General features: G+C 41.6%; 2 protein-coding genes across 2 annotated transcripts in view; one reads left to right on the top strand and one right to left on the bottom strand.

The window, feature by feature from the left end:
* The window catches only part of LOC141212798 (uncharacterized), a 158,302-nt gene that overhangs the window by 18,598 nt on the left and 113,836 nt on the right, over positions 1-25,868 (top strand). The gene's annotated exons all lie outside the window — the stretch shown is intronic.
* LOC141212771 (uncharacterized) overlaps positions 2,547-25,868 on the bottom strand; it is a 33,835-nt gene continuing 10,513 nt past the window's right edge. Inside the window, exons 2-7 of the mRNA XM_073665078.1 lie at positions 20,852-21,001; positions 20,543-20,722; positions 20,340-20,460; positions 20,159-20,256; positions 19,870-19,960; positions 2,547-3,696 (exon numbers count right to left, since the gene is read on the bottom strand). Of these exons, the coding sequence (XP_073521179.1) occupies positions 2,678-3,696; positions 19,870-19,960; positions 20,159-20,256; positions 20,340-20,460; positions 20,543-20,722; positions 20,852-20,908 (1,566 nt within the window). The 5' untranslated portion in view covers positions 20,909-21,001 and the 3' untranslated portion in view covers positions 2,547-2,677. The remainder of the gene's footprint in view (positions 3,697-19,869; positions 19,961-20,158; positions 20,257-20,339; positions 20,461-20,542; positions 20,723-20,851; positions 21,002-25,868) is intronic.

Raw genomic sequence — 25,868 nt, 5'->3', positions numbered from 1 at the left:
GAATTTGGGACCCACCCCAAACCTTTTAAGAACCTCCCACAGGTATTTCCATTCTACGCCATCGAATGCTTTAGCCGCATCGAGAGAGAGAAAGAAAGAATAGCTTTATGTCCCATTATTACATCTGATCTTTGAAGAAAAAGCCTTCGTAAATTCATTGCTGTGGACCAGTTTGGAATAAAGCCTGATTGATCCTTATGAATAATCTCCGTAATAATGTGAAATAATCTATTTGCCAGGCCTTTGCAATATGTCTATCGATAGAAGAGAAATGGGACGATATGACTTGGGGTGTGTAATGTATAATGTTTAGATCTGTCTCTTTAAGAAAAGGAAGTCTTGTGACCGGAGAGTTAGAGACAGGAAGTGAGTGAGTTTTAGTTTCGGTTTCTAGTCTCCTGAGAAACATGTAATGCATTGTGCTGGAGGAAGAAGGAGAAGAATAAAATACAGATAAAATCTACTCTCTTGAATTTCTTGTACTGTGAGGACATTACAACTTATATAGCGCCATTAATTCCACAGCGCTTTACAGACATTATCGTCGCTGTCCCCATTGGGGCTCACAATCTACATTCCTTATCAGTATGTCTTTGGAGTGTGGGAGGAAACCGGAGAACCCGGAGAAAACCGACGCAAACACAGGGAGAACATACAAACTCCTTGCAGATGTTGTCCTTGGTGGGATTTGAGCCCAGAGCCGCAGCGCTGCAGTGCTAACCACTGAGCCACCATGCTGCCCCCCATGTTATGCTTGATTTACTTTTATCAGTCACCATTTTTATCATATACATATATATTGTATATATTTCTTAAATATTTTAATACTGTATATATATCTTAAATATTTTTAATAATTATATTTTTGTGTATGGTATAATTTCTTAATATTTGCACAGTTTACCTCAATTTGTTATTTCGGGTGGGAATTGAACTCACTCCCGCTTCATTTTTTGTTTTGCCATTCATTTTGCTCGAAGATCTCTTCTTTATTCCTCTTTCATGGCTTCTCTGGAGGATTGTACTAACATTTTCCCACGTTACGTCACGATTTCTCCCAGCCTCTCACTCTAACAGCTGGGTTATCCCCGAATGCTGAGTTCATCTAAGTTCAGCGGAGGGACTTTCCCAGCAGCATAGATTTTTTCCCACGCTATTCTCTTAGCGATTTCTTTGGCCAGTATCTTTAGTTTAGTATCTTATTTCTCTTATACATTAACATTAAAAATGTGTTTTATATGTCCATATAATGTCTAATAATTAATATTCTAACATTCCAATGTGACAAACACTTTTATTCACTACAATCCACTTCTTAATAAATTTATGGTTTTATACACCCCAATCGCCCCTTTTTAATCCTCTGGTTCATTCACTCTTCTCCATTACATCGCTCACGCCAATGTCGATACTTTTGTTCTGTGACTTCTTGCCCAACCTACATAACTATATTTTTACATCACACTATATTTATATTTGGATTAAATTTATCACCAGAAATGTGTATTTTATTATTGTTTACAAGATAAATGAAATTGAGAAAATAAAAATATGTAATTTTGAAAGCTTTTATCATCATTTCTTCTTAAATTATTTACATTATTAAACTTTGACATATCATGTGTTCTTTTTTGGCGCCACATTTTTTCAAATTCACCAGTGTATATACTGTATATGGCTGTGTTCTGTCATTTGTCATATGTTTTTTGCCCTGAGGAGGAAGTATATTACTTTGACACGGATAGACAATAAAATAAAGCATGTTTTTCTAGTGTGGACCTGGATTAACTGTCATCTTCCAGCAGCGCGGATTTTCCACTTTTCGTTCCTTTCCACATACTACTGTTTCAGGAAACCAACTGCACGTCAGCAGGTACCACAGTTATAACTACAGTCGGTAGCGGAGAGCTTTGGGAAGCACTCATAGTACTAGAAAACTGACCCTGCAGCTGGGACTGTGAAGATCCTAGCTTGTAGTATTTCCTGGCCAGATCCTGGATCATCTGGGTCAGATTCGCTGCCTGATCACAGAGTGTAGGAATTGGATCCATTATTGGATATAATGTGATGCTAGTCACCACTCATGGACAGGCTGTGAGGCAGATTAGTCAAACATACCGGGGTCAGATACCAAGAGAGCACTTAGAAAACAAAAGAGAAAAGACAGGCGAAGTCAAGTCATGATCTGAGGTCATAATACCAGGAAGATAGCAGATCAGAGCAAAGGGGCTAGGCAAATGGATGGTCAGAACGAGGTTTAAAGTCATACAGCAAAGGACCAACAAACAGAGCACAGAATTACAAGGCAAACAACCGAGCAGATGCTATGTCTAGCAGAGGTCTGAGACTCAGCTAAGTTACTGGGTAATCACCTGGAACAGGGAACATCTGAAAGAAGCTCAACACCTCTCAAGACTCGGATTGGATGGCTGAGCTGTCCATCAAAACACCGACAACTCAGCACACCCCTGCACCACATGGCATGACTGAGCTGTCAGTCACAGCATCCGAGACACACTAAGCAGAGAAATTGTGACACTCTGATGTTTATTAGGCTGATATTTATTTAGAGTTGATTTCCGTATAAATTATTTCTCACATTAAGAACATGAAAAAGACTTCTGCCTGTGTGACTGCTCTGGTGACTAAGAAAAGATGATTTCTTCACAAAACATTTTCAACATTCTGAACGTGAAAAAGGCTTCTCCCCTGTGTGGGTTCTCTGGTGTCTAACAAAATATGATTTCTGGTTAAAACATATCCTACATTCTGAACAAAAAAAAGGCTTCTCCCCTGTGTGAGTTCTTTGGTGTTTAATGAGATTACATTTATGATTAAAATATTTCCCACATTCTGAACAGGAAAAAAGACTTCTCCCCTGTGTGAATTTTCTGGTGCGTGACAAGATTTGATTTCTGTGAAAAATATTTCCCACATTCTGAACAGAAAAAAGGCTTTTCCCCTGTGTGAGTTCTCTGGTGCTTAACAAAAACTGATTTCCGGTTAAAACATTTCCCACATTCTGAACAAGAAAAAGGCTTCTCCCCAGTGTGAGTTCTCTGGTGTGTAACAAGATCTGCTTTGTGATGAAAACTTTTCCCACATTCTGAACAGGCTTCTCCCCTGTGTGACTTCTCCGGTGATTAACAAGATTTGATTTCCATAAAAAACATTTCCCACATTCTGAACAGGAAAAAGGCTTCTCTCCTGTGTGTATTCTCTGATGTCTGATAAGACTTGATTTCTCTGCAAAACATTTCCCACATTCTGAACATGAAAATGGCTTCTCCCCTGTGTGAGTTCTCTGGTGATTAACAAGACCTGATTTCTGGTTAAAACATTTCCCACATTTGAAACAAAAAAATCTATTCCCTGCTGAGTGAATTTTTTGATGTTTAAGAATATACTTTTCAACGGAAACACTATTTCCATTTTCTGAATGTGAAAATGGCTTCTTTGCATTAGGAGCAGTTCGTTTTTTAATGCTTATTTTGTGACTTTGATTTTCCATAGTGGTCGGTAATGAATCAGAAGACAGGACCTGTTTGATAGGATCAGATGACAGATCTTTGCTGTGAAGGGATGATGGTATATCTGGAGTAATGGCATTCACTTCAATTACATCTGGGATCTCAAGACCATTTGATTTGAAAACTGGAGATGTCAGCTGTCCCTCTGATCTCCTGGTACAGTCATCTGCCAAGAAAAAAAAAAACTAATTATTATTTTTGAATAAAATATCCTTGAATTTTATATTTTTGAACATTTCTACTTAAACTGTCTGTAAAAATGGAAATTTATGTAAAAAAATTTAATTATTCACCAAGACAATGACAGTTCACAGTCTAATAGAAAACCTCATAGCATGAAGCAGTTGACCGTGGTGTTCAACTGATTCTGCCTCCCAAATATGGAATAAAAGCCACCAAACAGTGTTATATAGGTGAAAATAATAACAAGAAAAGCTTCTACTCATCTCACGAAAAAACAAGTCCCCACTCAGGTCCATCATCTGTCAGTGGAAAAACAAAGGTTTCCACATTATTAGTGGCTCAGATACTCTACAAATACACCCTAGGGCGTGGAGAGCAATGGATATTCATCTTCCTTAATAGCGCGAACACTGTAGCCACAGCACAGCTCCTGCTGTGCTCGGCGGTCAGTGTGCCTACTATTAAAGACCATGAATATTCACTACTACCCACTCTCCTGGATTGTAGTGAATAATCATGGTTTTTAATAGTGGGCACACAGACCTCCGAGCACAGCAGGAGCCGCACTGCAGCTACAGTGTGTGCGCTGTTATGGAGAGTGAATGGTCACTGCTCTCAACACACACAGTCCCAGCATGGGGAGCAGTGACTATTCCGGCACAGCATCTCAGTGTGAGGGTACATGACAGGGACGCCATGCGCCCCCTGCCATGAGAGGCGCACACAGTGAGTGTCGGCAGCAGAGCGGGACGCCATGTTTTACCAGTATGGGGACCAGAGGTGGCCATGCATTACCAGGGCAGGGATCAGGGGGGGCATGCATTACCAGGATGGGGATCAGGGAGGGCATGCATTACCAGAATGGAGATGAGGGGGGCCAGGCATTACCAGCATGGGGATCAGGGGGTGCCATGCATACCAGGATGGGGATCAGGGAGGGGGTGCCAAGCATACCAGGATGGGGATCGGGGGGTGCCAAGCATACCAGGATGGGGATCAGGGGGTGCCATGCATACCAGGATTGGGGATCAGGGGATGCCAAGCATACCAGGATGGGGATCAGGAGGTGCCTTGCATACCAGGATGGGGATCAAGGAGTGCCATTCATACCAGGATGGGGATCAGGAGGTGCCTTGCATACCAGGATGGGGATCAAGGAGAGCCATTCATACCAGGATGGGGATGAGGGGTGCCATGCATATGGGGATGGGGGCCACATATAACAGGAAGGAGGGGGGCATATATACCAGGATGGGGATATTAAAAGAATTGGGGGACATTACCCCTTTAACAGTGTCAGCAGCAGACCCCCTTCCCCTAAAATAATGCATCATGACCACAATTTTTGCTTAATTTTTTTTTCTATTTTGCTACTCTAAAACCTAGGTGCGTCCTATGGTCTGGTGCGTCTTTTAGTCTGAAAAATACGATAAGTGTAGCAGCCAATAATCTATATAAAATATAAATAAATAAATTGGTCCCCTTGGGAGGTTGTGGGGCCTTGACCATATGGTATTTATCCTTACTTATATGTTATATTTATTTTTGCATATAATGTATCTAGTATAGAACTTTTATTTATATATCCACTGGGATTTAATTAAGAATTTATTTATATTTTATATAGATTATTGGTTGCTACATTTATTTATTATATCTATGCACGTTATCATATATTTAGGATTAACCATTCATTGTCATCTACATGCTATACCCCATATATATAGTTTTCTCCTTGTAATCCCTTCCTTTTTTGGTTTTATCATTTATATTAATAAAAATTAAAAAATGTTATATTTTAAATACATTTTTCTGTTTAGTCATTATTTATTTGAGTAGGTTTAGTGCATGAAATAAGTATTTGATCATCTACTAACCAGCAAGAATTCTGTCTCTCATAGACCTGTTGGTTTTTCTTTAAGAAGCCCTCCTACTCTGCACTCCTACCTGTTCTAATTGCACTTGTTTGAACTCATTACATCTATACAAGACACCTATCCACACATAATCAATATCACTCCAACCTCTCCACCATGGCCAAGACCAAACAGATGTCTAAGGACACCAAGGACAAAATTTTAGACCTACACAAGGTAGGGATAGGCTCCGCGACAATAGGCAAGCAGCTTGTTGAGAAGACAACTGTTAGTGCAATTAATAGGAAATGGAAGAAACACAAGATGACCGTCAATCTTCTTGTCTGAGGCTCTGTGACGACACAGCTTATCTTAATCAGCCATACGTCTAGATTTGTTAAGCCAAGAGAAATGCACTATTGTGTTTGTGTTGACTTTAAAACTTGTGTGTGTTTCTTTGGTAGGTCAAGAAGAACAGACCAGTATTTGTATAACGCTGAATGTTGTCTTCTCTTGGTTCTGAAACAATGACGTTTGTTACTATACTAATTGCATATTGTACTAAAGCCAGCTAGATGTTGATTTAAAGAACCACCCCCCACCCCCCCCCCGCTATGTCGGCTGTGTGGGTGATTGCCCTGTGGATGTGTACTTGAAAGAACAAATGTGAACTATTTAAAGAACCCATGCCTCTGTAGCAGGCAGAATTGAAAGAGACTTTACAAGTAGAATCAAAGATCAGACTCTCTTCAGACCATCAGCTTGGTAGCATCAGTTTATTCAAAGAGACACAGATTTGTATTCTACAAGATTCCAGCCTAAGGGTATATGGCCCTGACTGGAAAGATACGTATCTGCTCCATTGACCATCAGAGAGCCCATGGAAACATTTGGAGAGACCAGGTTGGGACGATGAAGTCACCTGGCCCCTTGGATATGTTGCTTGGGGTTGCCAGGTGGGACCCTCCGGTAGCCTGGAACCCATGGAGACATTCTATCTGAGAAGCCAGATTGAGACCAGCTGGTCATCTGGCCCCATGGAAACTCTTGGAGAGGCCAGGGTGGGACCCTTGGGTCTCCTGGCCTTGTACCTCGATGGACTGTCAGCTTCCTAAGCTTGTCGATACCTTCTCTCTGTGGGGGCCGGCCAAAAGCGGGGAGCCTCTGGTTGAGGTAATTAGCCTTGGAAGTCCAAAAGTTGCAGCTGTTCTATCCCAGGCGGGCCAGCAGAAGGGTGAGACTGTGTAATGTTGTGCCATCTTAGGTATTTGCTGGGACTGTTCTATGGGTTTATTGTCCATTTGGTGGTTCAATAAAGTATTGCCACACTGTTTTACCCTCACCCTGTGTTGTCTGAGTAGATTTATGCCCACGAAAGACCCTGTTTCTTCACAGGCTCCATGCAGGCTTCATCTCGCCTCGTGCGGTAAGGATGATTCTGAGAAAGGTCATAATCAGCCCAGAACTACACAGGAGGATCTGGTCAATGACCTGAAGAGAGCTGGGACCAGAGTCTCAAACATTACCGTTAGTAACACCTCGCCGTCATGGATTAAAATCCTGAAGCACTCCCAAAGTCCCACTGCTCACGCCAGCACATGTCCAGGCCAGTTTGAAGTTCGCCAATGACCATTTGGATGATCCAGAGGAGGCATGGGAGAAGGTCATGTGGTCAGATGAAACCAAAATAGAACTTTTTGGTATCAACTCCACTCTCAATGTTTGGAGGAAGAAGAATGAGTACAACCCCCAGAACACCGTCCCAACTGTGAAGCATGGTAGGGGAAACATCATACTTTGGGAATGCTTTTCTGCAAAGGGGTCATGTATTGCGAGATTTTGGCCAATAACCTTCCCTCAGTAAGAGCATTGAAGATGGGTCATGGCTGGGTCTTCGAGCATGACAAAGACCCGAAACACACAGTCAGGGCAACTAAGGAGTGGCTCCGTAAGAAACATTTCAGGTCCTGGAGGGCCTAGCCAGTCTCCAAACCTGAACCCAATAGAAAATCTTTGGAGGGAGCTGAAACTCAATGTTGCCCAGCGACAGCCCCGAACCTGAAACATCTGGAGAAGATCTGTATGGAGGAGTTGACGAAAATCCCGGCTGCAGTGTGTGCAAACCTGGTCAAGAACTACAGGAAACATCTGACCTCTGTAATTGTAACAAAGGTTTCTGGACCAAATATTAAGATCTGTTTGTTTATTGTTTCAAATATTTATTTCATGCAATAAAATGAAAATTAATTATGTAAAAATCATACAATGTGATTTTCTGGATTTTTTTTTGATTCTGTCTCGCACAGGTGAAGTGTACCTACGATAAAAATTATTGATCTCTCCATTCTTTGTAGGTGGGAAAACTTGCAAAATCGGCAGCGTATCAAATACTTATTTTCCTAACTGTTATGTGTTGCGCAATAAAATGGCAAATGTGCAATTTTCACTTTGCAACATCGTCTGTGTGCTAATTTCCAGTAAGTGGATGTGGAGTCAAAATCGTCACTAGTCCTATAGATTAATTCACTGAGGGTTATAATTTCCAAAATGGAGTCACTTTATGGGGATTTCTACTGCTCTGGTTTTCTGACATTTTGTCATATTAAGGTTTCTGGTGGGTCCCATCTCCTCTGGGATCTGCTCCTGCGATGTCTGCTTCTCTCACCAGAAGCCGCCTTATTCATCCTGCAGGTGGAGCTGGTGATGGAGGAGACGTCAGAACCGGAAGCTCTGGGCGGCGCAGGCTCTGTTCAGCCACTAAGATTAGGGTTGCTGGGACCAGTAGTACTATCCAGTCTGGCAGTATGGGTGTGTGCTATCCAGCTGGAGTAATCTGCTCCCTGCTTCAGCCATTTGGAAAGCACCGCACCCTACTAAAGCTGGAAGCATATTGCCGGAAGCTGCCAGATACAGCCTTGTTCTCCTCTGGTTCAGTCCTCTGTGCTCAGCTCCCGGCTTGTGGATTTGTTCCTGTTGTGACCTCGGCCCGTTTACTGACTACTCTTGTGTCTTCTGATTTTGTATTTTCTCTGCCCTCCTGGTTCTGACCCGGCTAACGGACTATTCTTCTTCCCATCTCACACTACAGAACAACAGGTAATACTGTGGCCCTACAGATACACTAGAACTTAGTGATGTTTTTTTACATAGGGGTCTCTGTCTAAGTCCAAATCTATTTAGAGGAGTTAACCCCTTTACCCCCCAAGGCTGTTTGCACCTTCATGACCAGGCCAAATTTTACAGTTTTACACTGTCACTTTATGAGGTAATAACTCTGGAACGCTTCAACGGATCCCACTGATTATGAGCTTTTTCGTGACATATAGAACTTTATGTTAGTGGTAACATTTCTTTGATATTACTTGTGTTTATTTGTAAAAATAATCAAAATTTGGCAAAAACTTAATTTTATGAACTTAAATCAGTTATATCACACAAATTAGTTAATAAATAACATTTCTCACATGTCTACTTTATATCAGCACAATTTTTTAAACAATTTTCTTGTTTGTTAGGAAATTAAAAGGGTTAAAATTTGACCAGAGATTTCTCATTTTTCCAACAAAATTTACAAAACCATTTTTTTAGGGACCACATCACATTTGAAGTGACTTCAGGGGCCTATATGACAGATGACATATACTCAAAAGTGACACCATTCTAAAAACTGCACCCCTCAATGTGCTGAAAACCACATTCAAGTAGTTTATTAACCCTTCAGATGCTTCACAGGAATTTTTGTACTGTGGAAGGAAAAATGAACATTTAACTTTGTCACAAAAATTTTACTTTAGACTCAAATTTTTTTTATTTTCGCAAGGGTAACAGGAAAAAATGGACCCAAAATTTGTTGTGCAATTTCTCCTGAGCACGCCGATATACCATATGTAGAGGAAAACTACTGTTTGGGCGCGCAGCAGGACTTGAAAGGAACACCATTTGACTTTTTGAATGCAAAATTTTCTGGAATAATTAGCGGGCGCCATGTCGCGTTTGGAGAGCTTTTAATGTGTCTAAACAGTGCAACCACAAGTGACACCATTTTGGAAACCTCTCAGGGAACTTATCTAGATGTGCGGTGAGCACCTTGAATCCCCAGATGCTTCACAGAAGTTTATAACATTGAATCGTGTAAATAAAAATCACATTTTTCCAAAAACAATGTTATTTTAGCCCCAATTTTTTTATTTTCACAAGGATTGCAGGAGAGAATGGACACCAAAATTTGTTGTGCAATTTCTCCTGAGTGCGCAGATACCCCTTATGTGGTCGAAAACTACTTTTGAGGCACAGTGCCAAGCTCAGAAAAGAAGAGGTGCCATATTGGAGTTCACATTTTGCTGGACTGGTTTGAGGGTACCATGTCACATTGGCAGAGCCCCTGAGGTGTCAGAAGAGCAGAACCCCCCATATGAGACCTCATTTTACAAACTACACCTCTCAAGGAATTCATCTAGGGGTGCAGTGATCACAACAGGTGGGTCACCGAATTTTATACTATTGGGCAATTAAAAAAATAATTCCATTTTTACCACTAAAATTTTGTTTTAGACCCAGATTTTACATTTTTACAATGGGAAATGGGTAAAAATTGCATCAAAATTTGTCCCACAATTTCTGCTGACTGTATACCCCACATATGTGGTTGCACAGTACTGCTGGCATGACTCTGTTGTCGGGTATCCCGGGGGCAGGAGCTCCTTCCTGTCCCTAACATTAGGGGCACCCTAGCTGGTCCTGCTCCCCGGATTACTTCTGAAGGTAAAGACACCGGGCGCCACGTACCTTGTCTGAGTTCCTCAATCCGCCCACAGTCTGTTCCCTTCCACCACCCAGGGAAGAGGGGAGTAGTAATGTATGGCTGAACCCCAACCAGACTAACAAGGTAATACAAATAGGGCTAAAGGAAAATACCAATCATACAAATAAATGCACACAAACAACAGAGGTTAACACTGGGAAGTGGAGGATGGGGGACAAACCTAAATAGAAGAAGAAGAGGATAACACACAAACTAAACCACGCAACAGTCTTAGCTTAATCCTCCAAACGCCTTCTCAAACAACAACAGTCCAGCACACTCCTAGAACCATGCAGCATAAGCTAGCTCTGGTAGGATAGCCTGCCAAAGCCCAGTATATATAGGAGCGGGGAGTGGCTAACAGCGAACAGGTGAGAGCCTAAATGATGGTAAGCTTCTAGGAGCTTACAACTGAGCAGATTAACCCCCGGCAGAAACCTGCACTGTTTAATATGAAGGTGAAAGGCTTTTAATGAGTGGGAGGAATTAGAAGCTGCAGTCTTCGGGCTCCTCTCCGTCACAGTAAATCCATGTCAACTGCTTAGCCATACGGTGAGACTCGGGAGGGACAGAGCGCTATTGGTTTTAGCAGAAACCCAGTATAGTAATACAGTAGGCATCCTGGAGCACAGAATTTTCTGTATTAGTTTACGGACTCCATATACAGAACCCCTAAGTGCTACAAGAGCACAATCACCGCTCAAGTTACCCCATTTTGGAAATTATACCCTTTGGGAATTTATCTACAGGTGTTGTGACGATTTTGACTCCTTGGGTTTTCCAGAAACAAGCAGCAGTGGATGTTGCTGAGTGAAAATTGCAAACTTCCGTTGTAGTGACCAGTACGCTGTAGTGACCAGTAGATTATTCCCGGCTTATGCTTCTGGAGACATGCACCCATACAGTAAGAGGGCTCTCATCACTACAGAAATGCCAAACATGTGGACACTAACTGCGGTTTAGGCTTACTGGTGCTCAGAAGGGAGGGGGCATTTAGTTTTAGGAGCACAGAATTTGCTGAATTTATTTTGGGGTGCAAGGGCCATTTCGATTTTCCAGAGCCTTTGTGCCATCAGTAACATGGAAGCCCCCTATATTTCCGCTAACAGATGACGAACCCGAGTGGGAACTTGCTTTTTTTGTGGATTGAGTTGAAGCTGGGAACATTTTGGGAACATTTTACATAACATTTTGGATCACATTTATCCTGCACTCTATGCTGAGCACTTACATAAGGGTTTCCTTTTAAATCTCAGAGTGACGTAATTCAGATGAAACCCCGAGGCAGCAGAGTTACTCTCGACTCTGTCTGGCCTCTGTTCAGTGATGTCCTTTTTTCCCAGAGGTGCACAGAACTGTGGCCGATGACCCTTTTATGCAAACCTAAAAAGACGGACACCGCCAGATCAAAGGCCAGACAGCATCCATGGTGCCTCCACCTGCCTCATTATAGGGAATATTCAGAGCGCAGGATAAATGTGAGCTGAGCCTTACTGCGATATTTGGGAGTTAGAATCAACAAATCAACAGCAGGTGAAGAATTGGTTTTATTTATTTTTTACGCTGCTCCTGTGCGGTATAGGTGATTAGACGACTTTATTCTTCGGGTCGGTGCAATTACAGCGATAGATTTATAGCGGGTTTTTATGTTTGGCTGCTATCACATACTAAAATACGCTTTTTTTCCCCAAAAAAACTAGTTTTTGCATAACCAGATTTTGTGAGCTATAATTTTTCCATATTTCTACTGAAAAAGTCATGTGAGGGCTTGTTTTTTGCAGGATGAGTTGACGTTTTTATTGGTACCATATTTGGGCAGATTACATTTTTTGATCGCTTTCTATTCCGATTTTTGAGAGGCAGAATAAACAAAAAACAACAATTCAAGAATTGTTTTTTTTTTTGTTTTTTTTATGCCGTTCCACGTATGGTAAAATTGATAAGGCAGCTTTATTTTTCTAGTCAGTACGATTACAGCGATACAACATTATGTAGTTTTTTTATGTTTTGACGCTATTACAGAATAAAAACAATTTTATCGAAAAAAAAATATTTTTGCATTGCTTCATTCTGAGAGCTATAATTTTTTTATTTTTCCCCTGATGGAGCTGTATGGCGGCTTGTTTTTTTGCAGGACAATGTGACGTTTTCATAGATACCATTTTTATGTACAGTACATTCATCTTTTTGATCGCATTTTATTCCACTTTTTGTTCTGCGGTATGATGATAAAGCATTGTTTTTTGCCTAGATTTTTACTTTTTTTATGGTGTTTACTAATTGTATTAACTAGTGGGATGGTTTAATATGGTTGGGTTGCTCTAGACACGGCGATACCAAATATGTCTACTTTTATTGTTTATTTATCCATTTGATTTATAATAATATTTATTTATGGGTACAATATATTTTTTATTTTTTTAATTAGTATTTTGTGATTTTTTTAAAAAATATTGTTACAACATTTCTCCACTTTTTTACTTAGTCCCACTGTGGAACTTCCCAGCTTTAAAGGGGATACCCACCAGGCTAGGGAGCCTTTTAAGTCTGGAGTTAAGGGCATCTTTTTGTCCAGGCCTGACGGACGTTTGTCCCAAGCGGAGCTGATTTCATTCTGAAGAATTCTGGAATGTGCCTGACACCACTTTACACAGGGGATGCACAATGTCATGGTCCCCAGAACACTCATAGCTTGCCTGACCGTTACTTCCCTCTTTCTGCAAAAGGAACTGAATTTTTTTACTATGTCCCGAGCTTTCTTTTGAGGGAGTTTGGACAAGCCCCGGTGCGAATCTAATAGCACTCCCAAGAATATCTTCTGGTTGCTTGGAGCTAGGTCTGATTTTCCTAAATTTAGAACTCACCCCAAGTCTGACAATACTCGCATTACCCGACGCTGATGAAGAATTAACTGCGCGTCTGAATCTGCTACTAGAAGAAAGTCGTCTAGGTAGGGAATTATGACTATGCCCTCTCTCCTTAGACGGGAGACTACTTCCGTCACTATTTTGGTGAAAATACGGGGTGCCGATGACAGGCCGAACGGAAGACATTGGAACTGATAGTGGCTTACGCCACCTTTCCCTCTTGTTGCAAACCTGAGGTATCTCTGTCTTGAAGGGTGTATGGGAATATGGTAATATGCCTGCTTCAAATCCAAGGTACACATCACCGCGTCTTTGGGTACCAGAAGTATCACCGATTTTATTGACTCCATTTTGAACCTCTTGTACTTTACCCACTGGTTCAGGGGTCTGAGGTTTATAATTGTCCTGTACTCTCCCGATGGTTTTTTTATGGAGAACAGTCTGGAATAATGGCACCTGTATCTCTCTGAACGAGGGACCGGTGTTATTGCTCCGTCCTGGAGAAGCTGCCTGATGTCTACTTCCAGCCTTCTGAGGGCCGCTGTTGAACTGGCTTCCGTGATCTGAAATCGTCGGGGGGGGAATTGAGAAAACTCGATCTTGTACCCGTGTTCTATAAGTTGTAAAATCCACTGATTTTGGGTTATTCTCTGCCAACTTCCTAGGAAATGCTGCAGCCGAATGCTGTCCAGTACAGGTCCAAAAACCTGTAGGCCGGAAAATGGGATAGCACAAAGTTTGTTTTTGGACTGCATATCGCCTGTCCAAGACCTAAGCCAGAGTGCCCTACGGGCCGAATTCAACAGCGCATCATTACTTGCCGCGAACCGGACAGATTCTGCTGACGCATCTGCCATGAAATTTACTGCCATCCTGACCATGTATAAAGCCTCGGCTATATCCTCCCTGGAAGCACTCTTTCTCAGTTTGGCTTCCAGGTCCTCCAACCATAAGCCTGCTGATCTGGCCATGGACGTGGCCGCAATATTGGTCTTGATGATTGCAGCTGAAGCCTCCCAGGCACTTCCTCTTTAATCATAGCCTTTACTTCGGCTCTAAATGTGGCCTGCTCCTCCGCCATAACTTTTGCTATACAGTCCTTGCACAGCTGTTTGTTATATGTGTCCAGAAGCCTGGTAGTACAAGTTGGGCATCGCCTAGCCCTCTTCTTAGGAACTGATCCCTTTGGGGTCCCTTTATTCTATGGACAGTATCAGACACAGGCAGTTTGTCAGGATAAATCACCATAGCTCAGTTACAAAAAAAGGGGGCCCATAGATGCTCACTTACATGACCCAGGGAGATGGCCGTGGAATCCGTGTGCTGTGCGGGGCTACCCTCCATAGCTCACTATAGGTGCAGTGCCTAACCGACAGACACACATGGACAGATTTTACCTGTCTGCCGTCTTCGCCGCCATCTTCCCCAGGCTTCTCCTTCCTGCTGACCTCCTAACCGGAAGTGCGTTCCAGGGTGGAACTCATGCCGCAGCCGCGTCACTGGAATTGCGCTGGCCGGCAGAGGCAGCACGCCCAGAGCCCTCCGAGGAGGGAAGCGGCGCCTTCCAGGAGCTCCGCTCCACTGGGCTGGCTGAGGGACCAGGACGGGTTTCAGCCGGCAGCCTGTCTTGACAGCGGGAGGAGACAGGTATGGCAACCCCTCCGTCCCCTGGGCTGCTCCTATGCTTTCAGCGCTGCTGCGCCCTCTCATGTGCCTGTCCGACTAGGGACAGGAAAAACACAGGCGATGGAGGGTGGGGAGGGGCCTTTAACCTCTCGTGTGTTCCTGCCCCTAGTCGGACATGAAGGACTACCTCCTGGTGTGCTGTCAGGAGGGACGTCCTGGAAAAAAACATTACACTCACCTTCCGATGGCCCCCGGTCTCCTTCTCCGATGCGTCCGGTCTCCTCGGTGTCTCGCAGTGGTGTAAAAGGACCTTCCATGACGTCATTTAGCCATGTGACAGGTCACTCGACCGCCGACGTCAGCACTGACACCCACCCACAGCGCTGATACACACCCACAGCGCTGACACACACCCACAGCACTGACACACACCCACAGCGCTGACACACTGAGCTTCCTAGTTTTGATTCCTACGATACCACAGTGTCTATCGACTCCTGTAAAACATGATATTAGACCTTCCTAGCTAGCACTAAGCCGAAGTTCAAGCCTTACGTGTTTCATCATTTTTTTATAACTGCCATGATCATCAGGGGCTAGCAGTCTGTTTAATATCTAAATAGAATTCGTTACTATGATAGTTTCTTGATAAACATATCGGCATGGTTGCTGGCCATGTTCGGCGGCCAAGCAAGCATGTCTTTATAGGTAAGAACATCCCACCTCCTTCCTCCCTATTCTCAACTTGACCAATCCTTGGACGGAAGTGTGAAAAACTTATTGCATCATTCCCTAGAAGACTCATGGCTGTACTAGCTCAAAGGGTGCTTCTACTCAATACTGAGTAAAGGGTCTGAATACTTATGACCATGTGATATTTCAGTTTTTCTTTTTTAATAAATTTTCAAAAATTTCTACATTTCTGTTTTTTTTCAGTCAAGATGGGGTGCAGAGTGTACTTTACTGAGAAAAAAATGAACTTTTTAGAATTTACCAAATGGCTGCAATGAAACAAAGAGTGAAAAATGTAAAGGGGACTGAATACTTTCCATACACACTGTACTTTCTATCTGTGCAGCATTATTCATAATCTTACATCTACCAGAAATATATGCTTTGATCCAGGGTGGGCACCTTATTACATGTAATATTTCATAAATTTATGTATATTTATGTATGTGCCTTTTATAAGGTGGTTTACATCTAATGCTTTTTCTGCCTTTTTAATTATGTTTTAACTTTTTGGTGCTCGTGTGTGGTATTTAATAAAATTTATAATTCTTCTTAAAATTATTATTTATTGTTATTGACTTACTTATTCAGAATGTCTGGTGCCCATTTTTACACCCTTTTATTGTTCTTCTCTATATATTTCCTTGGATGCTGGGGCACAGCGTTCCTTTATAAATGTGTGGTGCCAGGTCTTCTTGTCTCTATACCCAGCTCTCTTCAGGGAATTGACCAGGTCCTCCCATGTAGTTCTGGGCTGATTCCTGACCTTTCTCAGAATCATCGCTGCCCCACCAGGCGAGATCTTGTATGGAGCCCCAGCCAGAGGAAGATTGACAGTCATCTTGTGTTTCGTCCATTTTCTAATATTGTGCCAACAGTTGTTGCCTTCTCTATTGTCCTGTAGCCCATCTGAGCCCTGTACAGGTCTACAATTTTCTCCCTGGTGTCCTTATACAGCTCTTTGGTCTTGGCCATGGGGGAGAGATTTGAGTGTGATTAATTGAGTGTGTGGACAGGTGTCTTTTATACAGGTAACGAGTTCAAACAGCAGCAGTTAATACAGGTAGTGAGTGCAGAGTAGGATGGCTTCTTAAAGAAAAACTAACAGGTCCGTGAGAGCCAGAATTCTTGCTGGTTGGTAGGTGATCAAATACTTATTTCATGCAATAAAATGCAATTTAATTATTTAAAAATCATACAATGTGATTTTCTGGATTTTTTTTTACATTCTGTCTCTCACAGGTGAAGTGTACCTACGATAAACTTGAAAAATCAGCAGTGTATCAAATACTTATTTTCCCCATTCTTTTGCCTCTTGAGAAAGCCCATAATATAGGGGCAAAACGCGCGTCGAGGTTCTCTTCTGGTCACTTGGCACCTTAAGTTCATCCTGTTCCCGGTCTGCCTGTCACTTTTTCTCTACTGGCCCCCCCTACTAGCGATTGGTAAGGGATACTTGAATTTTTCTTGATATCTTATATATACCTGCACACTTGTGCGGCTACCCCTCATCTATGGTATATCTTACATGCTATTTGCTTGCCTTTCCCCTTCCCCCTTTTTTGTTTGGGGGGGCCTTTGATATATACATTTTCTATATATGTTACCATGTACTGTATTTTGTAATCTGCTATTTACTCTGTGTTGCCACTGCTGTGGCCTTTTTACTATTTTGTATCCAATAAAGCTATATTGATTTTATGCCTATATATACTCTGTTTCTCCTGTTATATCTGCATTCAATATTGAGTAGGCTTGTGGCTATTAGAAGCTATGTATTTCCTAGTTGTCTTTTCGCCACGACTTTAAAAAATGAAGGCCGTCTTGCATATACTTATTTTCCCCACTGTAGCAGCAGCTAGGGACGTCCATCACGATAGCTTCATCCTCATCGCTAATGCTATAATATGAGAAGTTCAGCTAACAGGCTCTTGTGATTGGCATTATGTAGGAGACAGTGTATTGTACTATATGATTGTTGACAAGATTAGGGATAAAGCAAGAGAATCTCTCAATATCCTATAACTGCTGCTATAAGCACAAGATAAGAGAAACTGCCAATGTGTCGGCTTCATGAATTTTAAAGCTTACCACAGTGAATTTATTCACAGTTCTTCTGAATAAATTGTTCTGTTAGATACAAACGGTAGGAAGATCTGTTATCCTGATTAAATAAATATAATTGATATACAGTACAGACCAAAAGTTTGGACACACCTACTCATTTAAAGATTTTTCTGTATTTTCATGACTATGAAAATTGTACATTCACACTGAAGGCATCAAAACTATGAATTAACACATGTGGAATTATATACTTAACAAAAAAGTGTGAAACAACTGAAAATATGTCTTATATTCTAGGTTCTTCTAAGTAGCCACCTTTTGCTTTGATGACTGCTTTGCACACTCTTGGCATTCTCTTGATGAGCTTCAAGAGGTAGTCACCGGAAATGGTCTTCCAACAATCTTGAAGGAGTTCCCAGAAATGATTAGCACTTGTTGGCCCTTTTGCCTTCACTCTGCGGTCCAGCTCACCCCAAACCATCTCGATTGGGTTCAGATCTGGTGACTGTGGAGGCCAAGTCATCTGGCGTAGCACCCCATCACTCTCCTTCTTGGTCAAATAGCCCTTACACAGCCTGGAGGTGTGTTTGGGGTCATTGTCCTGTTGAAAAATAAATGCAAACCGGATGGAATAGCATGCCGCTGCAAGTTGCTGTTGTAGCCATGCTGGTTCAGTATGCCTTCAATTTTGAATAAATCCCCAACAGTGTCACCAGCAAAGCACCCCCACACCATCACACCTCCTCCTCCATGCTTCACGGTGGGAACCAGGCATGTAGAGTCAATCCGTTCACCTTTTCTGCGTCGAACAAAGACACGGTGGTTGGAACCAAAGATCTCAAATTTGGACTCATCAGACCAAAGCACAGATTTCCACTGGTCTAATGTCCATTCCTTGTGTTCTTTAGCCCAAACAAGTCTCTTCTTCTTGTTGCCTGTCCTTAGCAGTGGTTTTCTAGCAGCTATTTTACCATGAAGGCCTGCTGCACAAAGTCTCCTCTTAACAGTTGTTGTAGAGATGTGTCTGCTGCTAGAACTCTGTGTGGCATTGACCTGGTCTTTAATCTGAGCTGCTGTTAACCTGCGATTTCTGAGGCTGGTGACTCGGATAAACTTATCCTCAGAAGCAGAGGTGACTCTTAGTCTTCCTTTCCTGGGGCGGTCCTCATGTGAGACAGTTTCTTTGTAGCGCTTGATGGTTTTTGCAACTGCACTTGGGGACACTTTCAAAGTTTGCCCAATTTTTTGGACTGACTGACCTTCATTTCTTAAAGTAATGATGGCCACTCGTTTTTCTTTACTTAGCTGCTTTTTTCTTGCCATAATACAAATTCTAACAGTCTATTCAGTAGGACTATCAGCTGTGTATCCACCTGACTTCTGCACAGCACAACTGATGGTCCCAACCCCATTTATAAGGCAAGAAATCCCACTTATTAAACCTGACCGGGCACACCTGTGAAGTGAAAACCATTTCCGGTGACTACCTCTTGAAGGTCATCAAGAGAATGCCAAGAGTGTGCAAAGCAGTCATCAAAGCAAAAGGTGGCTACTTTGAAGAACCTAGAATATAAGACATATTTTCAGTTGTTTCACACTTTTTTGTTAAGTATATAATTCCACATGTGTTAATTCATAGTTTTGATGCCTTCAGTGTGAATGTACAATTTTAAAAGTCATGAAAATGCAGACAAATCTTTAAATGAGAAGGTGTGTCCAAACTTTTGGTCTGTACTGTATATTGCAATAATTTTGAGTGACAAACTCTTTACTACTAATATCCTAGCTGACTTTCAGTTCAGGGACCACTGAGTCAATCATTTTTACATTTTGCTACTATATTTCTAGTTTTAATCGTGAAAAAATAAAAGTTAATTTTTACCCTTTACTCCAATTGGATTAGTCTGTGAATTTTGGAAATATAAGTTTTGGAGATATATAATAATTTGTCAGAGCAATGAGTGGATTTACAGATCTGGGCAGTTAACAGTCAGCATCTACTAATCCCAGGGGGTAGGTGGATCCTCCAGGTTGTAAATTCTATAGAAAAGGACTTTCACAATTTCATAAAGTCATTTGAACAGTTTTAGGTGGAGGACAATGTTGTACTTTAACGGCAAAATGGTGATCACATGACCAATAAAGCAGCCACAGCCGGTGTCTGAGAAGAATCTGTGATTTCTCTGCATTTAGTGGTTAGTACTCACCTGGGTAGTCATATGTAGGAATCTCCTCTTTACACCACTCGTCATCCCTCACATATGTCTCTGTAGCATTAATATGGGTCAGATCTTCACCCTGAAACAAATATTGTAAAAGTCACAGACTGATGGAGAAGTCCCATCTATGATCAGCTCTAATCCTGCCATCTCCACCATTCTCATTACACAAGTATAAAACATATAATACTGGTGGATAAAACAAGACTGAACACAAGACCTTCACAGCCGTCTACACATCATAGGGGAGATCTCATGACACCTTCTCTCCATCTACCTGATGATTCTGAGGAACATTGGGATCTTCTTGTTTACAGTCCAGTGGAAGAAGAGGACGGGGACATCTCTCTGGTGTTGTCCTCTTACTGGATAGATCTGGAGGAAACACATACAGGGGCTGAATTCATTCTTTACATACAGATAATTATAGGCCGTGTGTATTTAGTCCTGTCTATTACCTGGTGATGTGAGGGGCTGGGGAACCTCCATCATGACGTTCTTGTACAGATCTTTGTGTCCTAAATACTCCCACTCCTCCATGGAGAAATAGACGGCGATATCGTGACACCTTATAGGAACCTGACACATACAATGATACTGTCATCCATCGATCCCTTCATAGCGTTACTGTATAATGTGCCAGCATTCCCAGCAGTGTCACCTCTCCAGTCAGCAGCTCAATCATCTTGTAGGTGAGTTCTAGGATCTTCTGGTCATTGATGTCATCATGTATCAGGGGGTGAGATGGAGGTCCGGTTTTTGGGCTCAGGGGTCTTCCCCATCCCTCAGACACAGGGTCCTGACAGCGCTCTCTAGAGGTCTTCTTCACTACTGTGTAATCCTGGTTATGGAGAGACACATTAATAAATCTCACTGCAGACATTTCCAGAGTCCTCACCTCTCCAGTTCTGTCCATCTGTTATTCCCATAGATAAGAATGATGTAATGTGACGTCATCAGAATCTCTCACCTCTCCAGTAACCCGGAAGAGGATCTCTAGGGTGAGGTATAATATCCTCTCCGCCATCTAGTCTCTATCCATATCCATCCTTGATGGGTAAATCAGAAAAATTTGCTTATATAGAAGATATTCACTGAGAGGATCTGATATTGTAGAGACCTGAATGAGAAGATGATGAGCAGATGTAACGTCATAAAAATCCTGTGCAATAATACAATTACTGGAGATAATAAGGGAAACATATGAGGAGATTTATTATTTTACAGTATTTAGTTTTCTTATATACATATACTAATAAAACATATATAATTTAAGCCACAAACAACAAGCAGTTTCTTCCTTGGAGTCTGTAGCTGAATACGTTTCTCATAGACTCATCTTCCATAAAGCTAATTCTCGCCTCATTTACAGACACCGGAATCGGCATTAGTAATACTGCAGGAGATTTTACACGTGACATGAGAAATAACTACTTCATGATGAGGACATCTTCATCTTCTACTTTGGTTCTAGAAACATATTTGGCCAAAGTCCGTCACTGACTACATCACCACCGGCCGTCTATATGAATGTTTCCCGTCTTCGAACTGTAATGTTCTATCACGTTAGATCTCAGGTCTGATTCAGACATAGAAATTTGAGACATTTATAAAAGTTTGTTTGTAAGAACACAAAGACAAGAGATATTTAATGCCAAATACTCCATGTACAGTGTATTTTTCTCTCTGGATATGATGGGATTTTTTTTTAGCATTTTCGCATAGGTTTCCATATGATACATGAAAAACACCCCAAAAAAATAAAATTGGGGATGGAGGTACCGTCGAAATATTATACAGTGTGTGGGTGGATGGCGATACTAGGGGAACAGTATACTGTGTGTGGGGGCCAAGAAAGGGGCACTGTACTATGGGAGCTATTCCTTCACAAAAACACCCTAAATATAACATTTTTAAAACAACCCCACAATTTGTGAATCTTCAGGGTAAATCGCTATCTAACCATTTGATTAGAGCTGATACTATTACGCTAAAGTGTCTAAACAGACTTTCTTTCAGATCCATAAAGGGGCACTTTTCCGTGTTTGTCATGTCAGAACTGTTGGAGGATTATTACAGGTGACAGTTTTCCCACCAATTAGAAGGGACACCTGTGGAAATTGGTGTTTTTTTACCAGCTACAGTTCTGATGTGATTTACTCTGTAAAGTGCCTTGTGGTAAAGTGGACAAAAGTCATGATCAATTACAATCAGACTGAAGGAACATCGCTCCTCTATTCAGCTCTATGAACCTAGGATGAAATCCACTGCGGCCACTGCAAGAAAAAGAATGAAGAAGAGCAGAAGTTTGGTGAGACCACCGTGGCCAGACATTTCTTGGATGGTGATAAAAGTTCTGATCTCCGATGGTCGGTGTTAGAAGAGACGACCCCCGCGGATTCACAATCACAACGCAGTAAACTTCTACAGAGACGTGTTCTGAATTTACTCCCTGGAATCACTTTCTCCCAAAGGGTTAAATGACGTCTGTAACTTCATTGTCTTTCTATGAAGCTTCTTCTCTGAACTTTATTGCTCTGTTTTCTGAAGTATTTATATTACTCTCCAGAATCAGGAATGTATTAAGTCCTATATAAACTTCTGAGAAATAATTCTCTCTAATTCTGTGTTTCCAGGATTATTCTTGTGGGAATTGGCTGCGATATCCCCTGAGCAATATATTTCTAGTATTAACCCCTTTACGACCTTGCCTGTAATATTACGTAGCTGCGCCCTGGGCTTTATTGACCAGCTATGTGCTATTACGCGTGCGGCGATGGGGCCCGCACACAAGCGGTGCGGGGCGATCGCCGCCTGGTGTCAGCTCATGGTCACAGCTGACACCCGGTGCTATGTGCAAGGAGCGGTCCCGCACCGCTCCCGGCACATTAGCTCCCACAATGCTGCAATCGAAGTTGATCGCAGCATTGCAGAAGTAAGAATCGGTACTCACCTCCTCTCCCGGCGTCCCGTGGCATCTGAGTCTGGTCTCGGATGTTGTCATGACGGCTCGATGTCGTCATGACAACATCCGGGTCAACAGGAGGCAGGAAGTTACTTTGGTCATGCGCAGTGCATGACCAAAGTAACCTCCCTGTGTGCAGCGCTGACAGGCTGCATAGCATAGGGAGCTGCTGCTGTTCTCTATGCTATACAGCCGATCAGGCTGCAAAAAGTGAAAGTCCCATAAAGGGACAATGTAAAAGCAAAAAAAGTGTAAGAAAGTTTAAAATAAAAAATTAAAAGAAAAAAAATAGTAAAAATATAAAAAAAAAATGAAAAAAATAATACCCAAAAAATAAAAATATAATATACCCATCAATAAGTATTATTATGAAAAAAACAAAACAATAAAAAGTACACTTATTTAGTATCGCCGCGTCTAGAATGACCTGACCTATAAAACTGTCCCACTAGTTAACCCCTTTAGTGAACACTGTAAAAAAAATTAAAAAAACTAAGCAAAAAATGATGCTTTATCATCATACCGCCAAACAAAAAATGGAATAAAACGCGATAAAAAAAACTAATGTAAATAAAAATGGTACCGCTGAAAACGTCATCTTGTCCCGCAAAAAAACAAGGCGCCATACAGCTCCATCAGCTGAAAAATAAAAAAAGTTATAGCTCTCAGAATAAAGCGATACAAAAAAATTATTTTTTTTATAAAATAGTTTTTATTGTGTAAAAGCGCCAAAACATAAAAAAAACTATATAAATGTGATACCGCTGTAAACGTACTGACCCGAATAATAAAGCTGCCTTATGAATTTCACCATACGCGGAACGGCATAAAAAAACAAACCAAAAAACAATTCCTGAATTGTTGGTTTTTGTTTATTCTGCCTCCCAAAAATCAGAATAGAAAGCGATCAAAAAATGTCACGTGCCTGAAAATGGTACCAATAAAAACATCAACTTGTTCCGCAAAAAACAAGATGTCACATGACTCTGTCGGCCAAAATATGTAAAAATTATAGCTCTCAAAGTATGGCGATGCAAAAAATAGTCTTTGCAAAAAAATGCATCTTTAGTGTGTGACACCTGTCAATCATAAAAACCCGATATAAATCTGGTATCGCTGTAATCGCACCGACCCGAAGAATAAAGTCGTCTAATCACTTATACCGCACAAGGAACGGTGTAAAAAATAAACTCTAGGGTTAGGGTTGTGCTAGGGTTAGGGTTCCGCTAGGGTTGGGATTTTTTCAAAAGTAAAAAAAAAAGAAAAAAAAAAATTATGACGATATGGCGACTAGTGTTGAGTGCCAGGTGCTTCGGTATGCACTGAGTATCGCAGGTGCTTGACTAACATGCTCGAGTTTCCGCCTCATATGCTTCGTGGCCAAAAAAAACTCGCGGGGATTGCCTGCCATGCATGAGCGAACCCCGCGTGTTTTTTTTTGGGTGTCTAATAACCGTGAAACATGCGGGGCGGGGACTCGAGCATGTTACTGCATACCTGGTGCAAACTCAAGTAGCGAGCACTTGCGCTCAAGACTGATGACAACTTATTCAATATGATGACTTAATGTTATCAAATTCTGTGTCGTACCTCTGGGTTCAAAATGTTCACTACACCCCTTGATAAAATCCTTGAGGGGTTTAGTTTCCAAAATGGGGTCACTTGTGGGGGGTTTCCACTATTTAGGCACATCAGGGGCTCTCCAAACGCGACATGGCGTCCGCACTCAATTCCAGCCAATTTTGCGTTCAAAAAGTCACACAATGCTCCTTCCCTTCTGAACTCTGCTGTGCGCCCAAACACTGTATTTTCCCCACATATGGGGTATTGGCGTACTCAGGAGAAATTGCACAAAAGTTTTTGGGGTCCATTTTCTCCTCTTGCCCTTGTAAAAATATAAAAATTAGAGCTAAAACATAATTTTTGTGGAAAAAGTTTGATTTTTTTATTTTCACAGCTCCGTGTTATAAACTTCTGTGAAGCACCTGGGGGTTCAGGGTGCTCACCACACATCTAGATAAGTTCCCTGGGGGGTCTAGTTTCCAAAATGGTGTCACTTGTGGGGGGTTTCCACTGTTTAGGCACATCAGGGGCTCCCCAAACGCGACATGGCATCTGCTAATTATTCAAGTAAATTTTACATTCAAAAAGTCAAATGGCGTTCCTTCCGTCCAAACCCTGCCGTGCGCCCAAACAGTGTTTTTTCCCCACATATGGGGTATCTGCGTGCTCAGGAGAAATTGCATAACAAATTTTGTCCATTTTTTCCTGTTACTCTTGCGAAAATAAAAAAATTGGGGTGTAAAGTAACATTTTTGTGAAACAAGTTAAATGTTCATTTTTTTTCTTCCCCATTCCAAAAATTCCTGTGAAGCATCTGAAGGGTTAATAAAGTTCTTGAATGTGGTTTTGAGCACCTTGAGGGGTGCAGTTTTTAGAATGGTGTCACTTTTGGATATTTTCTGTCACAAAGACCCCTCAAAGTGACTCCAAATGTGATGTGGTCCCTAAAAAAATGGTTTTGTAAATTTTGTTGGAAAAATGAGAAATCGCTGGTGAAATTTTAACCCTTATAGCTCCCTAATAAAAAAAAAATTTTGGTTCCAATATTGTGCTGATGTAAAGTAGACATGTGGGAAATGTTATTTATTAACTATTTTGTGTGACATCTCTCTGATTTAGGGGCATAAAAATTAAAATTTTGAAAATTGCAAAATTTTCACCAAATTTCCGTTTTTTTCACAAATAAACGCAAGTGATATCGAAGAAATTTTTCCACAATCATGAAGTACAATATGTCACGAAAAAACAATCTCAGAATCAGGGGGATCCGTTGAAGCGTTCCAGAGTAATTACCTCATAAAGTGACAGTGGTCAGAATTGTAAAAATTGGGCTTCTCATTAACGTGCAAACCACCCTCGGGGTGAAGGGTTTAATGCGCCAATAATGGGGGATCTCCACATACCTCCACCTGCAGAGCCGCCACCACATATATGGCTGCTCTGTGCGCACAGGCGCTGT

Source organism: Phyllobates terribilis, unplaced genomic scaffold, assembly GCF_046119375.1.
Source record: "Phyllobates terribilis strain yellow unplaced genomic scaffold, ASM4611937v1 Scaffold_186__1_contigs__length_3700242, whole genome shotgun sequence".
NCBI lineage: Eukaryota > Metazoa > Chordata > Amphibia > Anura > Dendrobatidae > Phyllobates > Phyllobates terribilis.
This window is presented reverse-complemented; position numbering and strand designations above follow the sequence as displayed.